Source organism: Molossus molossus, unplaced genomic scaffold, assembly GCF_014108415.1.
Source record: "Molossus molossus isolate mMolMol1 unplaced genomic scaffold, mMolMol1.p scaffold_m16_p_22, whole genome shotgun sequence".
NCBI lineage: Eukaryota > Metazoa > Chordata > Mammalia > Chiroptera > Molossidae > Molossus > Molossus molossus.
This window is the reverse complement of record NW_023425358.1, coordinates 17,070,275-17,088,027: the sequence shown is the minus strand read 5'-3', so window position 1 is coordinate 17,088,027 and position 17,753 is coordinate 17,070,275. Positions and strand designations below refer to the sequence as shown.

Sequence of the window (17,753 nt, the reverse complement as noted above, 5' to 3'; positions counted from 1 at the left end):
TCCAGTCAAGGGCATGTGCCTCAGCTGCAGTCCATCCCTGGCCCTGATCGGGTCATGTGGGAGGCAACCAGTCAATGTGTCTCTCTCACATGATATTTTTCTCTCTCCCTCCCTCCCACTTCATCTGATGATAAACAGAAAAATATCTTCGGGTGAGGATTAAAAAAAAAAATTTTAAAAGAGGTTGCAGAGAACAAGAACTGGAGGTGGAGACAGGTGAGCAGTGCTTCTCAACATAATCGGTCCTGGTGTTATTTGTCCTTAAAAAGGACAGGAAAAATCCTCTGCAAGTCAGCCCCCAGACATAAATCTTGGAAGTGATACCAAGTGCTTATCACCTGCAACCTTCAGCCCTGCTCAGAGAGCTCCTGGAAAGCCGCCCTCTACTTTGCCCTCAGACAGCACACAGGGGAGGCTGACTCCCATGGGAGGCCCAGAACCCCAAGGCCAGAACAGTGCCTTTCTCAGGACCAGCCCGTACAAGAGGCAGAAGTGTTCTCTGCAAAGCAGAGGGTAAGGCTGAGACCAGGGAGCTGAAGCAACTGGGCGGCAGACTGGGGCTCTGTCTGGCAGAGATCTTTCCAGTAACCCTTCTGCTCTGCAAAGGTAGTGAGCTCCCTGGCATCAGAAAAAGTCAAGCTACAGCTGCTAGGCCATCTGTCAGCAAGTTATAGAAACAGATTCTAGCACAGAATGGCACAATGCAGGAATGAAATGAGATAACCAAAGGGAAAACTACTCAGAGGACATGCTACTTACTACTATAATGCACTCAATAAATCTCAATTGAGTAAAAAAAACAAGCAGAATAAAACAGGGATGCAAAAACACTTCCATTTTCCCTGATAGACAAAAAACCTTCAGTGATAATTTTGGCTTTCAACTCACCCAAGCCACCCTCCCTCCTCTGCCCCAAAAACACAAGCACATAGGAGAAAGTATCCAAGCCTGACTCACTTGTATAATCGCTGAGGGTGTACAGGACAGTGATGAGATTGTCCAAACAGGGCCAATGATCAGGATTGCACCGCAGCCCTTCCTCAAAAGCATGGCGAGCCAAGGGGACCCGGATGAGCCTCAGGGCCACGTGTCCGATTTTATACCAGAGGTTGACATCCGTGGAGTCCAGCATGACCGCCTGGAAGTGACACAGCAGAAGATGCACACAGATTCAGTCAGTTCTCTCACTGAACAGGTGCCTGTGGTGACAGGAGGGGTACAGCACTGGCCCAGCCACTCAAACTACCCAGGAAAACGGCAAATGGAAGTTACATGAACCAATTTACCTAATTCAGAACATATTCTTGATATATTTGGTCACTCTGAACATCTGTATTTCTCACATATTTGCCAGAAGTGAAAGTGAAAGAAGTAGAATTATAAGAAAATACAAAAGTCCTGTGAGATTCTAGAAAAATTATAGGTTCTGAATATAGACCTCAGTTCATATCCCTGTTCCTGCCTGGGCTAGGAGCATGATCCTGAGCCTCAGCATCCTTATCACTAAAATGAGGATGAAGACACCTTCCTTGCAAGATAAAGAGAGAATTAGCACAGGCATAAAAAGCAGTTAGCTTGGTGTCTGGCACTTCAGAGGTGCCTATAGAGATGGTGACAGTAATATAGAAATAATGATAATACTGTTGTGGATGGGTACAGGGTGCCAGGTGCCCGGCTAAGTTCTTAGCACTTGTATACATTCCAACTCATTTCATTTTCATAATCATTCTCTTTTTTATTACTCTCATTATACTAGTGTAGACCTAGAGGCCCAGAGAGATTAAGCTACTCACCTAGAGTCATAAGTGGCAGAGGAAGAAGGCCCCTGCTCCGCAGGCCTCTCTGAACTCACTGTAACACCCACAGACAAGGGCCTTGGGGACTATACCTTGGTGATGCAGCACTACAAATTATTTTCAGCCAATAAGACTACAACCTCACTCTCTCCACGAAGAACTTTCAAAAACACCAAGGAATATGAGTACTGCCAAAACCACACCTCCAAGTAAAACTCCATGGCTGTCTCCAGGTCATCCCGCTGGGCTGCCAGCTGGGCCAGGTTCTTATATGTGGAATATTTCAGCATCAGCCCAGGGTGTTTCAACCCTTCTTTCTCATCACCAGATGAAATGGCCTGTGAACAAAACAAACAGAGGAGCAGAAGTGACACTAGGGCCTGAAGCCTCGGCAGGCAGTTAGCAGGACACCTGGCTTTCAGGCTGGCCTCTGCCACAGGCCCGTGGGCCAGTCTGGTGCCACCCTCCACTGGAAAATGAAAGCGCTAAGCCAGATGTTCTTAGAGGGCCCCTCAAGTTTGGAGCACACAGAAAAAAAAAGGCAAGACCACCACCAGGCAGTGGGCACCAAATGACACTGAGGGAATCCTCCCACCACTACCACCATGCCTGAGGGTTCAAGTCTGGATGGTGACATTTATGGCATCAGTAAGCCAGCCAGCGAACCCCACAGCAGGTTTGAAGGTAGGGGACAAGAGTGTAAGGAGACCGCCTCGGGACAACAGGCAGGGCCTGGAGTTTCACCCAGGCAGTCAATGCCCAGGCAGCCAGAGTCCCTACATGTCCCTACATGTTTTACAGCAGGAAGAGCACTGGCACAGGAGTTAGGAGGCTGAACTCCAGACTCTGTAACTTGTTACTTGACCACAGACAAGTTACTTTAACTCTGAAGTTAGTGTCCCAAAGAACTCTGTAACATAAGGACAATAATTCCTACCCTAAATATCAAAAGTGAAAGTGAGCCCAAAGAGCATAAGGATTGTAAACATGCTTTATATAAAATGTTATAACAACTCTTAGAAAACATTATAACCTCTAAAACACCACTGATTAGAAAAATTATTGCTCTAACCAAAAGGACACAGAGTAAAATATTTCCTATCATAGAAACTGGCTGGCACAAAAAAGTAGTTTCCAGGGGCGAGTCTACATCCCAGCCTTGTCTCGGTACAGGTCACATTCATGCATTATTCTTCACGTTCAGAACAGGCAAGATCCAAGGAAACTTCAGGAAGCAAACCTTGACTAATCTAAGAGACCTACCCTAGAGCTCTTAAAAAAATCCCATCAAAAACAATGAAAGTTCAAATAAAGCCTCATTCACTATTTTCTACTGTTGTCTGTCTTACACCGAAGAAAGATCCCCAAGAATAGGCTGACCAGGGCAGGGCTCCATACGCCTTTGCCCCTACGGCTACAGAACTGTTCAAAAAATGGTTATGAACACAGTGACAGAGGCTGTGAGTCTACCTCAGAGACTAACTAGTCAGTCACACAATTACACATAACAGCAGAAGCTCTAGTAACTAACTTCCATCTAACTGACCAGCTGCCTTCAGCACTACTTCCCATTCTCCATGAGACACTCCAATGCCCACAGGAGTTGAAAAGCTGGCCCCAACAAGCCCCCTCCAGCTTGCCCCCCAGCTAAGCTGTAGACTTCTTAGGAGGTCAGCTGTTTTCCAGGTCTGTTTATAGTGCCAAGTGGTTGTAAGAATGTAATTACGTAAGTTAGTTTATTATTAAGTACAACAATACCAGATGAGTGTGAAAAGAAACTTTTCTGTACTTTTCAATTGTTTATAATGAGCATGTTTTTAAAAGTGAAGAGGAAGGCTGCTACAATAATCTTTTAAGACTGAGAGTGATATGTAGAGATGGCAATACCTACAACTACAAGGCTGACACAGCCAGTGCCATTCAGTCAAAGGCCCCATGCCTGGCCCTGTCAGGTGCTGGGCCCACCCAGAATCATCTCTGTCCTTAACCAGCCAGCTCAGTGCTGTGCTTACCCATTCACGTTTCCAAGGCCCACTCACCTGTGGCCTGACAGAGAAGATCCACTCCTGAAACATATCCAGCACCTGGCCCACAACAGGTGCTCAGTAAAAGTGGAATAAAATAATTTTTCCTCTCTGGGCTCTCACTCACTTCCTACTAAAAGGGAAGGGATGGGTCACAATTCCTACAGCCCTAATTCTGAGACACTAAACCAGCCCCAAAGATTCTTGACAAGCTATACAATTAAGAGTAGGAAGAAGCACCTTGAGGGAGAGAAGAGATAGACACTTTCTGCTGACAATTAGAACTCTGCATCTGCCTCATCGGTGGTGAAAACCACCCAAGGGCATGGCCTGAGACACAAGTGTCAGCCTCCCTGAGGTTGTAGGAGACTGCTCAATTAAAGAACTATGTGGTCCCCAAAATGCCTATGGAATGAAGTCTGCCTGCTTCCTTACTACACATTATCTCTGTGCTGAGTAGTTGAAAACAAAAACCTTTCCTCTTACACATCATCTTTCTAAATCAATTTCAGGCTGAGATCTATTCCCAAACCTCCAGATAACATCTCAATGACCCAGCTAACTCACTCACCAGTACATTGTGGACCCCAGGCCGGATCCAGGTCCTGCCCTGCCTGCTCCTCTATACCACGCCCATGTCTTCAATATGGCTGTGCTTCCTCAGCATGCCTCTGTGTTGGTCTCCCAATCCTTCTCTCTAACTACATTTTTCAAAAGCCCATGACACACCTGCACAAGCTCCCTGAGTTCATGGACTGTCACCAAAATGTGCTGCCAACAGGTAGCAAGTAGGAATCAGAAAACCATGAGCTACAATCCTGGCTCTAATGTTTCACTATTTGGGTAGCTCTGAGCCACCAACACCTCACAAGACTCCGTTTCCACCTACTTGGCAGAGTGGTTGTAACAAATAATAGTGACAGCTGACACTTCCAGAGCTCTTACTCTACACCAAGAACCACTCTACATGCTTCACTGGATTCACTCAACTCTCACAGCAACTCAGCGAGGCACACACTCCACAGGCAGGAAAGCTGAGGGATCGATAGGGAAAATAACATGTCCAAGGTTACCCAGCCAAGAAGTGGGAAGGCAGAGGTCAGACCCAGGCCACCTGGCTCCAGGGCCTGCCTTCTAGTCTGCTGGTCCTCACCTCTCGCAGCAGGCGTGCCTCCAGCAGCTCATGATAGGCCTTGGCAGACTCCTCAAACTGGTCGTGTTTTTGCAGATCCAGGGCCTTGTGATACAAGGCAAAAGCCTCTGCTTCCTGCAAACAAAGACATGTGAAATTTTCACACAGCACAAAGGTTTGTCTTTTTTAAGCCAAAAATGTCAGCTGTACACTTTGTAGTGAAAACAGTCTTAACACTCCAACCTCCCAGGATCTCATCCCCTAAAATCACATTAAGGATTCATCTGAATGCATTTAAAATGAGGTACCACTTACAGAAATGAGAAGCAAGATCTACCTACAGAGGAAAATCATGGATTATATACCTGGGCTTCCTTCGTCTGGGTTTTGTGACTTTTAAAGCTTCCTTCATGATCATCCTCAACCGTGGAGCTGGCATTTAAGGCTGCAATTCGAATCTAGAAATAAAGGTTTGAGGAAAGAAAAGAGGTGCTTTTAAATGAGATGTCATTTGTGTCTTCAACAACCCACAATGAATATAAGTCTGTTCCATTCTGCCTTGAACAGCTAAGGGCTTCTCAGAAAGTAGGGAACAAATAATAAATGATCATCTGGTAAAAAAAATAAGTGTTAGATAAGACAAGAGTCTCAAGGTCTGGGCCATTCTTACTAAATGTCATTCTTGCTAAATGTTAAAATGTAGCACAATATTTTGCAGACCAACTGCAAACAGGATGAGTTTGACAGGAACTCATCCCATAAATATAGCCAACAGTGAAGAAGAAATCAAAGTGTAACTGACCAAATAGTATATATAAGTAAAGCCTCCCTTTGGGAGACAGGTTTGAATATGAAATTGCATCACATTCTTAAATAGAGCACCCCAAGAGGTGAACCCTTTGAGTTCAGTAACAGAAGGACCAGAACACATCTGGAGATACCATAGCAATCTGTTCAGAAAGCATGTCCTGGGTACTGTGCACTGCAAAAAAGAACAGAGGCTGGGGACACCTAGCAATGATCCCACATAAAGATCCAGAAATTGGAATAACAAATTCCAACAAAATGGGTTAACTTTGTTCCTTTCTAGCAACCATGTGGAGACCCTGCACACCACTTCAACAGAAGGTCAAGCATTCACACCCTTGAATGTGCCTACAGCCAGGAGGAAGGCTGCCCCATAGTGAGAGCCTTCAGGGTCCACTCAGGAAAATTCCCCTTACCCCCTCAAGTGAAGTAACAGAAGAACACTGACACCAGCAAAGTAGGCAAGTATCAGTCCTTACCATACTCAAGAGCTGTGGCACTGCCGCTTAGCACTGCTTCCCATCACCTGTGGAGGCTGCACCAGTCCACAAGTCTGCTAGAGAAGACAAAGGACAGACCAAGAGAGGGCCCATGAACAGCCAAGAATGTCATAATGCCAGGGGCCCACTGGGAACCATTCCCCAAACCCACGGGCCTCCCTAGCCCTAGGCACACAGGCTGGTGAGTGACTGCCTTGGAATGGCTGTGTAGTCTGTCACATAGGGAGTTCCTCGGTCCCTCAGCTTGAGCATGTGCCCTTGCTGGGCAAGGCACCAGGTGTCAGGACATGGAAAAGTGAGACCAACTCCTGTCCCCAGTCCTCACTGCTCAGCGGAAGCAATTATTTTTTTCAAAAGTTGACTAAAAGAGAAACAAGGCAATATCTAAGGGCGGAGAACAAGTCATTAAAAGGGATCAAGAAAGGTGAGGGGGTGGAGTAAATCCTTGCCTGGAGGAAGGGATAGCAGGGCTATAGTGAAGCAGGGACAGTGAGGTGGCAAACAAGCAAGGGCCAACAAGGGGCCTGAGAGCAGGGATGGGTATGGAAGACGGGAGTCTGTGCCAGAGAACTGGAACTTTATTCCGTAGAAAATAGGGGAGCCACTCTGTGTTTTCAGGAGAACAAAACTTTAAATATATAAAGGAAAAAAATTAGAAGTCAGCAAACCAGTTTGAAGTCTGTAAAAATGACAGGATTAGTGAAGAGGTGGAGAAATCAGAACTGCATACGTTACTGATGGGAATGTAAAATGGGGCAGCCTTGCCCTGGCTGATTTGGCTCAGCGGTTAGAACATCAGCTCTCAGACCAAAGGGTTACAGATTTGATTCTGGTCAAGGGCACATACCTGGTTTGTAGGTTCGATCCCCAGCCCTAGTCAGGGTCATGCAGGAGGCAACCAGTCGATGTGTCTCTCTCACATTGGTATTTCTGTCTTTCTCTCTCCCCATCCCCCCACTTCCTTCCACTCCTTCTAAAAAGTCAATGGAAGGCCAGCCAATGTGGCTCAGTGGTTGAGCGTCAACCCATGCAGCAAGAGGTCGCTGGTTCGATTCCCGGCCAGGGAATATGCCCAGGTTGTGGACCAAATCCCCAATGGGGGGCATGCAGCAGGCAGCCAATTGATGCTCTCTCTCGATGTTTCTCTCTCTCTCCCTTCCTCTCTCTCTAAAATCAACAAAGAAAAAAAAAAAAAGTCAGCGGAAAATATCTTCAGGTGAGGATGAACAAAAATAGATAGATAGACAGATAGATAGATAAAATGGTGCAGCCATTGTGGAAATTGGTCTGGAGTTCCCTTAAAACGACAAACACAGAAATTCCACTGCTAAGTATCTATCCAAGAGAAATAAAAATGTATTTTCACACTAGAAACTTGTTCACCAGTGTTCACAACAGCATTATTCATAACAGCTTAAAGGTGGAAAAAACCCAAATGTCCATCAAATGATTAGTGGATAAATAAAATGTATTATGTCCATACAATGGATTATTACTCAGTCAAAAAACAGACAAAAATACTGATACTACAACATGGATGAACTTTGAAAACCTCAAGCTAAATGAAAGAAGCTGGTCATAAAGGCCACATATTATCTGATTCCACTTACATGAAATGTTCAGAAGAGGCAAATCTATAGAAATAGAAAGTAGAAAGTGGGCCGGGGGAGAGGGAGTGACTACTAATGGGTATGAGGCTTTTTCTGAGGTGATGAAAATGTTCTAAAATTGACTGGGGTGATGGTTACACAACTCTGAACACACTAAAAACCACATCTTAGGTAGGTTAACTGTATGGCTTGTAAATTATGTCTCAATAAAGCTGTTATTAAACAAAGAGATGCTGGGAGCCTGGACAGGGCTGTGGTAGAGTGGATGGAGGGAATACATTCCAGGGGGTAGACTCACAATACTGGACACCTGTGAGGCTGGAGGAAGCAGCAGTGGTTCTGACCTGAGGAGCTGGGATGGGAGAGGGCACCACCAAACAAGCCAGGGAGAGGAAGAGGAGGAGCCAGAAAAAAATCCCATCTGAGAGGCTGGTAAGGTCCTGGAAGGACCTAGCAGGCAGTGGGAATGAGCCTTAGCAGAGTGAATACATATTCCACTTTTATAAAATAAAACGTCCACAGCTGTGGCCAACAGCGCTTACAGCAATGACTTCCAGAGCAGGCTTCCACAATGGGCTCTGAGTTCTCCAAGGGTCTTGCAAGGAAGGAAGTGCAGCCCTTTTCACAGATTAGGAAGACTTAAACCTCTCCTAGGCTGATAGCTATTTTATCTCCCGGGTTCTACGTTTAGAAAAGAGAATGCTGCTGATTAAGTTTGAAAACTGCTGCTTCACCATAAGCCAGGGGTGGGGAACCTTTTTTCTGCCAAGGGCCACTGGATATTTATAATATCATTCGGGGGGTCGTAAAAATTATCAACTTAAAAATTAGCCTGCTATATTTGGTCAGGCTAATTTGGTGAGGTATGTGATGTTAGCTGGTATTGATTTTGCAGGCCTTATATGGCCCAAGGGCCAAATGTTCCCCACCCCTGCATCATAAGTTATGTCATGATTGACACAGTGACCACAATACAATATGAAAAAATAATAAAAGTAGAAACTATAGCATTAAAACCTGCATCTAGCTATTATTAATACAGAGAGAGAGAGAGAGAGAGAGCGCGCGAGCGTGCACACCCGGCCAGTGTGGCTCAGTAGATTGAGCATCGTCCCACGGACTGAGAGGTCCTGGTTGGATTCAGTCAAGGCACATGCCTGGGTTGCAGGCTCGATCCCCAGTAGGGGGCATGCAGGAGGCAGCCGATCCATGTTTCTCTCACACATCAATGTTTCTATCTCTCTCTCCTTCCTCCCTCACTCTCTAAAAAAATCAATAAAAACATATTTTAAAAAGAAAGAAAGAGAGACAGAGAGAGAAAATAAGTGTTGACGAGGATGGAGAGAAATCAGAACCCTTATGCATTGCTGCTGTGGAAAATATGGTGGTTCCTCAAAACATTAAACATAAAGTTACCATATGATCCAGTAATTCCACTTCTGTGTATATACCCAAAAGAATTGAAAGCAAAATGTCAAAGAGATATTTGTATACCCATGCTCTTAGCAACATTATTCACAATAGCCAACAAGCAGAAGCAGTCCTGGCCAGTGTGGCTCCGTTGGTTGAGTCACAAAAGGTAGCAGGTCTGGCCCTGGCCGGTTTGGTTCAGCGGTTAGAGCATCAGCCTGCGGTCCGGAGAGACCCGGGTTCGGTTCCCCGCTAAGGGCATGTACCTTGGTTGCAGTTTGTCCCCGGCCCTGGTTGGTCGTGCGGGTGGCAGCCACTCGATGTGTCTCTTTCACGTCAATGTTTCTCTCTTTCTCTCTCTCTTCCTCTCTCTCCCTCCCACTCTATCTGTGCAAAAAATGGAAAAATGTCCTCGGGTGAGGATAAAAAAAAAAAACGTAGCAGGTCTGATTCCCAGTCAGGGCCCATACTCAGGTTGTGGGTTTGATCTTGGGTAAGGGCGCATGCAGGAGGCAACCAATCAATGTTTCTCTCTCCCTTCTTTGTGAAATCAACTTTTAAAAAATGTTTTTTAAAAAAAAGTTGCCCTGGCCGGTGTGGCTAGTGATTAGAGCATTGGCCCGTGCACTGAAAAGTTATGGGTTCAATTCCTGGTCAAGGGCATGTACCTGGGTTGCAGGTTCAATCCCCAGCCCATCAAGGCGAGTGAGGAAGGCAACCAATCAATGTATCTCTCTCACATAGATGTTTCTTCCTCTCTCTCTCCCCCCTCCCTCACCCTCCCTTCCATTCTCTAAAAATCAATGGAAAAAATATACTTAGGTAATGATAAATAGTTGAAGCAACCCAAGTATCCATGGACAGATGAAAGGGTAAACAAACTGTGTTACATCCATATAATGAAATATTAATTCAGACTTAAAAAGGAAGGATATTCTGACACATGCTACAACATAGCTGAAACTTACATTATGCTAAATGAAATAAGCCAGTCACAAAAGGACAACTATTATATGATTCCACTTATATGAGGAACTTAGAATGGGCAAATCATAAAGACAGAAAATAGAATGGTGATTACCAGGGACTAGGGGAGTGGGATAGGGAGCTATTGTTTTTTTGTTTGTTTGTTTTTACTTTTGGTGTATTTTTTTAATCCTCACCAGAGGATATGTTTCTTTTTTATTTTTATGTTTTAATGTTTTTATTGATTTTAGAGAGAAAGGAAGGGAGAGGGAGGGAGAAACATGGATGTGAGAGAATAATGATCAGCTACCTCCTATAAGCCCCCCACTGGGGATCAAGCCCACAACCTGGACATGTGCCCAGACCAGGAACCAGGAGTGGAACCAGTGGGTAACCTTTTGGTGCACAGGACAAAGCCTAACCGACTGAGCCACATTGGCCAGGGTGGGCATGTTTCTTTTTATAGATGTTTTTTGAGAAGGGAGAGAGACAGAAACATCGATCAGCTGTCTCCTGTACATGCCTCGATGGGGTATTGAACCCACAACCTAGGTATGTGCCCTGATCAGGAATTGAACCCACAACATTATAGGACAATGGGAGTCATTGTTTTTAATGGGGAGACAGTTTCAGTTTTTCAAGATGAAAAGAGTTCTGGAGATAGTTGTGATAGTTGCTCAAGAATGTGAATATACTTAATGCTCCTGAACTGTACAGTTAAAAATAGTTAAAATACGCCCTGGCCAGTGTTGCACAGTGGTTAGAGCATCGCCTGCATACCAAAGGATTTCGGGTTCAATTCCCAGTCAAGAGCACGTACTTGGGTTACAGGAAGCAACCAATTGATGTGTCTCTCTCACATCATCAATGTTTCTCTCTGTCGCTCTGTCTGTCTCTCTCCTCTCTCCCTCTGACTTGCCTGATCATTTATCCATTTAGTTTGTCCTAAAGACGGCTCTCCTGTCAACTCTAAGATTGGAAATGCAATTGAAAATAAAGATAAACTTTGTAATAAACATTGCTGGGACAAATTGGTAGCCATTTGGAAAAAGATAAAATTATATCCGTACCTCATACCATAAAAATAAACTCCAAATGGATTAGAAATCTAAATTTTTTTAAAAAATGAAACCATACAAGTATTAGCAGAAAACATGGTTAAATTCCTCTTTAACCTTGTATAAGGAAAGGCTTTCTCATGGTGATTTAAAATCAAGAGGCAAAAAAAGGGGGACATTTGCAATACTGTTGACAATAAAAAATAAAATAAAATAAAAGCCAGAAGCAATAAAGGAAAAGACTGATAAATTTAACTACATAAAAATGTTTTAAATTTTGCATGAAAAAAAATCAGCACAACAAAAATAAGTGGAACTACATCAAACTAAAAACTTCTTCACAACAAAAGAAACAACAAAATGAAACAGAATGGAAAAAATATCTGCCAATCATATATCTAGTAAGAAGTTAATATCCAAAATAAATAAACAAGTCTTAGAACTCAATAGCAAAACACCAAATAATCCAATTAAAATGGGCAAAGGGCCCAGCCAGTGTGGGTCAGTGGACTGAGCATCATCCCATGGACTTCAAGATCCTGGTTCAATTCTCGATCAGGGCACATGCCTGGGTTTTGAGCTTGATCCCCAGGGGAGGGTGTGTAGGAGGCAGCCAATCAATGTTTCTCTCTCATATTGATGTTTCTCTCTCTCTCTCTCTCTCTTTCTCTGTCTCTCAAAAAATCAATGAAAACATGTTAAAAAAAAAAAATGGGCAAAGAACCTGAATAGACATTTTACCAAGGACAATATATGAATGACCAACAGGTACATTAAAAGGTGTTCGGGCCCTGGCCTGTTTGGCTCAGCGGTTAGAGCGTCGGCCTGCAGTCCAGAGAGACCCGGGTTCAGTTCCCGCTAAGGGCACGTACCTCAGTTGCAGTTTGTCCCCAGCCCTGATTGGGTCGTGCAGGTGGCGACCACTCGATGTGTACCTTTCACGTTGATGTTTCTCTCTCTCTCTCCCCCTCCTACTCTATCTGAACAAAATATCAAAAAATGTCCTTGGTTGAGGATAAAAAAAAAAAGAAAGGTGCTCGATATCACTGATCACTAGAGAAATGCAAATCAAAACCACAATGTGATATCACCTCACGCCTGTTAGAATGGTTAGCATCAAAAAGAACAGATAGCCTGGCTGGTGTGGCTCAGTGATTGAGCATCAACCTATGCACCAAGAGGTCATAGGTTCGATTCCTGGTCAGGGCACATACCCAGGTTACGGGCCAAATCCCCAGTGGCGGGGCATGCAGGAAATAGCCAATGCTCTCTCTCATGGATGTTTCTAGCTCTCGCTCCCTCTCCCTTCCTCTCTCTCTAAATTCAATAAAGAAAAAACAATTTTTAAACAGATAAACACTGATGAGGATGTGGAGAAAAGGGAACCATTGTGCACTGTTGGTGGGACTGTAAATTGGTACAGCCATTATGGAAAACAGTATGGAGGTTCCTTAAAAAATTAAAAATAGTACTACCACATGAGCCAGAAATTCCACTTCTTGGAATAATCCTAAGGAAACCACTATATCGAAGAGATATCTGCACCACCATGTTCATAGCAGCATTACCTATAACCAAGACAGGGAAACAACCTAAGTGCCCATCAACAGATGAATGGACAAAACAGTTGTGGTGTATTAGATATACAATGGATGTTATTCAGCCAAAAAAAAGAAAAATATCCTGGCATTTTGGGGGGGGAGTTATTTTTGTTTTTATTAGTGAATGGGAAGGAGGGAGGGAGGGAGGGAGGGAGGGAGGGAGGGAAGGAAGGAAGGAAGGAAGGAAGGAAGGAAGGAAGGAAAGAATCCTGGCATTTGTGACAATATGAATGCCCTTTCTCTGTGTGAAATAAGTCAGACAGAGAAAGACAAATTCTGTATGACCTCACTTATTGTGAAATCTATTTTAAAAAAGCAAAAATTCATTTAAAAACGAGATCAGATTTGTGGTTGCCAGAGATGGGGTACGGGGGATGAGGAATTGAATGAAGGTGATCAAAAGGTACAAACTTTCAGTTATAAGATAAATAAGTACTAGGGATATAATATACAACATGATGACATATTAACACTGCTGTATCCTAAGAGTTCTCATCACAAACAAAATAATTTTTTTTTTATCTATCTGAGATGATGCATATTAGTTAAGCTTATTGAGACGATCACTTCACAATATATGTAAGTCAAATATCTATGCTGTACACCTTAAACTTATACAATGCTATATGTCAATTATATCTCTATAAAACTGGAAAAAAATAATATTTTTAAAAATCAAAAAACAAGATAAATTGGCAGAATATGTGCAGCATATGCCACAAAGAGCTAATATATAAAGAGCTCTTATAGACTTAGAGACACAGCCCTGGCCAGTTTTGCTCAGCGGTTAGAGCATCAGCTGGCAGTATAGAGAGATTCGGGTTCGGTTCCTGCTAAGGGCATGTACTTTGTCCCCAGCCCCAGCTGGCTGGGGCAGTGTGGGTGGTAGCCAGTGGATGTGTCTCTCTCACATCAATGTTTCTCTCTCTCTCTTCCTCCCTCTCTCACTCTATCTGAAGATGAATGCAAAAGTGTCCTCAGGTGAGGATAAAAATTTTTTTAATTAAATTAAAACAAAACTTAGAGACACAGCATTATTCACAACAGTCAAAGGTTAAAGCAACCCAAGTGCCCATTGACAAATGAATAAATAAAATGTGAGATATATGTGTTTGTGTGTGTATAATAATATGATATCATTCAGCCTTAAAAAGGAAACACGTTCTAACACATACTACAAGATGGATGAAACTTACATCATGCTATGTGAAATAAGCCAGCCACAAAAGGACAAATACCATATGATTCCATTTATATGAGGTACCTAGAATAGGCAAATTCATAGAGACAAAAAGTAGAATGGTGACTGCCAAGGGCTGAGAGAGGGAAGAATGGGGAATTAGTGTTTAATGGAGAGAGAGTTTTTGTTTGGGAAGATAAAAAATGTTCTGGAGATGGATGGTGGTGATGGTTGCACAACACATGTATGTACTTAATGTTATGTATGGAGCTGTATGCTTTAAAAAGTTAAAATGGGCCCTGGCCGGTTTGGCTCAGCGGTTAGAGCGTCCGCCTGCGGTCCGGAGAGATCCGGGTTCGGTTCCCGCTAAGGGCATGTACCTCTGTTGCAGTTTGTCCCCGGCCCTGGTTGGTCGTGCGGGTGGCAGCCACTCAATGTGTCCCTTTCACATCGATGTTTCCCTTTCTCTCTTCCTCTCTCTCCCTCCCACTCTATCTGTACCAAAAATGGAAAAGAAAAAAAAAAAGTTAAAATGGTACATTTCACATAAAATATATTTTACCAAAATTTTGAAAAAAGAGAAAACGAAAAACAAAAACTCTGAGGAAAGAAAAACAAAAACCTGATAGAAAAATGGGTTCACCGACAGAAAAAACAATTCACCGAAAAAGACATACAACTGGCTCTCAAACATATGAAAATATGTTCAAACTCACACATAGAGAAATAAAAACTTAAACAGCATTGAGACACCATTTCATATTTGTCACACTGGCAAAAATTAAATTATGACAGCAGCACACTGTTGATGAGGTTGTGGAGAAACAGGCATTGTTCTTACACGTTGGTGGGAACGCAGCTTGGTACAATCCCTTTGTTTATTGTGGTTTTTTTAAATTATTTTTATCAATATTTTTAATTAAAAAAATTTTTTTTCTTTATTGATTTTAGAGTGAAAAGAAGGGAGAGGGAGAGAAAGAAAGAAACATCGATGAGAGAGAGCATCGACTGGCCATCTCCTGCATGTCCCCCACTGGGGACTTGGCCCACAACCTAGGCATGTGTCCTGACCGGGAATGGAAACGGTGTCCTCTTGGTGCATGGGTTGACGCTCAACCACTAAGCCACACCAGCCTGGCTTTATTTTTGTTACAGATTTTTCTTCTTTCCCCCCCATTTATATTCTCGTCCCAATCCGCCCTCCCCCACCCTCAGCTTCATCGTCTATGTCCATTGGTTACTCATACATGCATATAAGTTCTGTGCTTTATCTCTTCCCTCCCCCTGCTCCTCTTCTGAGGTTAGTCTGTACCCTACTTCTGTGTCTCTGGGTCTATTTTGTTCATCAGTTTATTTTGCTGATTATATTCCACAAATAAGTGAGATCATGTGATATTTGTCTTTCTCTGTTTGGCTTGTTTCGCTTAGGATAATACTCTCCAGGTCCCTCCAGGTCATCTCAAAGGATAAGAGATCTTTCTTTCTTACAGCTGCATAGTATTCCATTGCATATATGTACCACAGCTTTTTTATCCACTCATCTATTGATGGGCACTTGGGCTGTTTCCAGATCTTAGCTATTGTAAACATACAATAGGAATAAATAGGGGTACATAGGGGTACATATGGTACAATCCCTTTGAAGGGAAATTTGACAAAATTACAAATGCAGCTCCCTTTCAACCCAGCAATTCCACTTCTAGGAATCTACCCTTAAGATGAACCTCCAACAATATGAAAATACATATGCACAGGGTTATTCATTGCAGCATTGCTTATAATTAATTGCAAGACACTGAAAACAACCTACATGACCATAGATAGTTGGTGGATGAATCAACCATGGTACATCCACACAATGAAGTAATATGTTACTGTAAAAATTAATGAGGGCATGAGCATAGCAACATTATTCATAATAACCGAAAAGTAGAAATAAACCAAATGTTCAACTGATGAATGCATAAATAAAATGTGGTATGTCCAAACAATGGACTATTATTCAGCGATAAAAAGTAATGAACTTGCCCTGCCCGGTTTGGCTCAGCGGTTAGAGCCTCTGCCTGCGATCCAGAGAGATCCGGGTTCCCTTCCCACTAAGGGCGCATACCTCAGTTGCAGTTTGTCCCTGGCCCTGGTTGGTCCTGCGGGTGGCAGCCACTCGATGTGTGTGTGTGTGTCTCTCTCTCTCTCTTCCTCTCTCCCTCCCACTCTATCTGAGCAAAAAATGGAAAAGTGTCCTTGGGTGAAGATAAAAAAAAAAAAAAAGTAATGAACTGACAACCTGGATGAACCATAAAAACATTAGCTCACTAAAAGCCAGTCACAGACCACATATTTATTGTATGATCCTATTTATATGAAATGTCCAGAATAGGACAATCTATTTAGACATTTTTATATTTACAACAAAAGTTTGGCGATCTCAAACGAAACCACAGTTCTGAATCACACAGAAGGAACCTGAGCTGCATGGAATCCCACCGTCTCACAGTTATGACCTGTGGTAATCATGGCCCCAAAGAATTAAGTGGCTCCCAAAGCCATTACTGGAGACACCTGCGAGCGTCAACGAGCTCATCTAGCCCGGTCCGCTTCCTCCCGGGCGGCAGTGCAGTCAAAATTTTCAGTCTGGAGTCGGGCTTACCCACTGGTTAGCTGGGGGCTTGGAACAACTCACTTCACCTCTGGGGCTCAGTTTCCACCTCTGTATATGGCGCTAATACCACTCACCTCGTGGGGCTCCAGTGAAGGTGAAGTGAAAGGACGCCAGTCAAGGGTTAGTGTCGGCTTTGCACCCAGCAGACGCCGAATCAATGGTGGCTTCTGCTGTTGTCACAATGAACCGCTCCCGAGCCGAAGCCCATCCTAGGCACCCCAGGGCGGCGGCAAGAACCGTGAAATGGGCCGCGGGGCAGCCGGGAGGCCCGGCCTCGTCTCTCCCGCACTCCGGCCTCTGTTTCCCCAACTGTAGACACTGGGGCTAGCCAGGAGCCCCCTGCATCTGCACTGGCCTCTGCCAGGCGCCCCTCAAGTTCGCGCCCTCGCCCCCTCCCCGAGCTCTGGAGAGCCGCGCCCCCACCCCGGGGCCGCCCCCAAGCCAGCCGCCCAGGAATTCACCAGGCGTCTCCACGGCAACAGCCTGTCCGCCCAGACCCCTGCGCCGGCCGGCTGCGCGCCTGACAACAAGGCTCACTCCCATTGGCTCCGGTGCCGGTTCAGCCAGCCAATCAACGAGGGCACACGCGCCGCTGAAACCCTGCGGGCGACCTGCGGCACCACTCGAAGGCTTGGCGCTTGGTGGTGACCGATCCTGGACCTTGGCTTGAGTTCTCGCGTTTCTGAGGCTTGGAGCGCCAGCTCGCGGTTGCACTCTCGGCTCCACCACTTGTGATACTTGGGAAGCGCCGAGATTGGTGCCCGCCCCGGAGCGGTCACTAAATGATGGGGAGTGTTATCGTTGCAACCTGGGGCAGGTGCTCTGAAGGCAACAGAAGCTTGGGGCACACTTAAGAGGGAACCAGGGGAGGGACAGTATTCTCCTACATATTACCTGTACCTCATCTCTTCCGGAAAGGATTGGAAGCCAAAAAAATACCGATAAAATTAACTATTGAAACAGAAGGAAAAAATAAACCAAGACCCGTAAACGAACAGCCAGGGAGGAAG

The 17,753-nt window shown here is 44.3% G+C and overlaps 1 protein-coding gene across 6 annotated transcripts in view; it reads right to left on the bottom strand.

The window, feature by feature from the left end:
• CABIN1 (calcineurin binding protein 1) overlaps window positions 1-17,115 on the bottom strand; it is a 143,637-nt gene extending 126,522 nt beyond the window's left edge. For 4 of the 6 annotated variants that reach the window (XM_036276178.1, XM_036276176.1, XM_036276180.1 and 1 more), the window contains exons 1-6: window positions 16,818-17,115; window positions 6,239-6,315; window positions 5,318-5,410; window positions 4,974-5,087; window positions 2,000-2,134; window positions 958-1,138 (exon numbers count right to left, since the gene is read on the bottom strand). In XM_036276178.1, coding sequence (XP_036132071.1) covers window positions 958-1,138; window positions 2,000-2,134; window positions 4,974-5,087; window positions 5,318-5,410; window positions 6,239-6,241 — 526 coding nt within the window. In that variant the 5' untranslated portion in view covers window positions 6,242-6,315; window positions 16,818-17,115. The remainder of the gene's footprint in view (window positions 1-957; window positions 1,139-1,999; window positions 2,135-4,973; window positions 5,088-5,317; window positions 5,411-6,238; window positions 6,316-16,817) is intronic. The other 2 variants (XM_036276177.1, XM_036276182.1) reach the window with 2 other exon arrangements.
• Window positions 17,116-17,753: the final 638 nt, after the last annotated feature.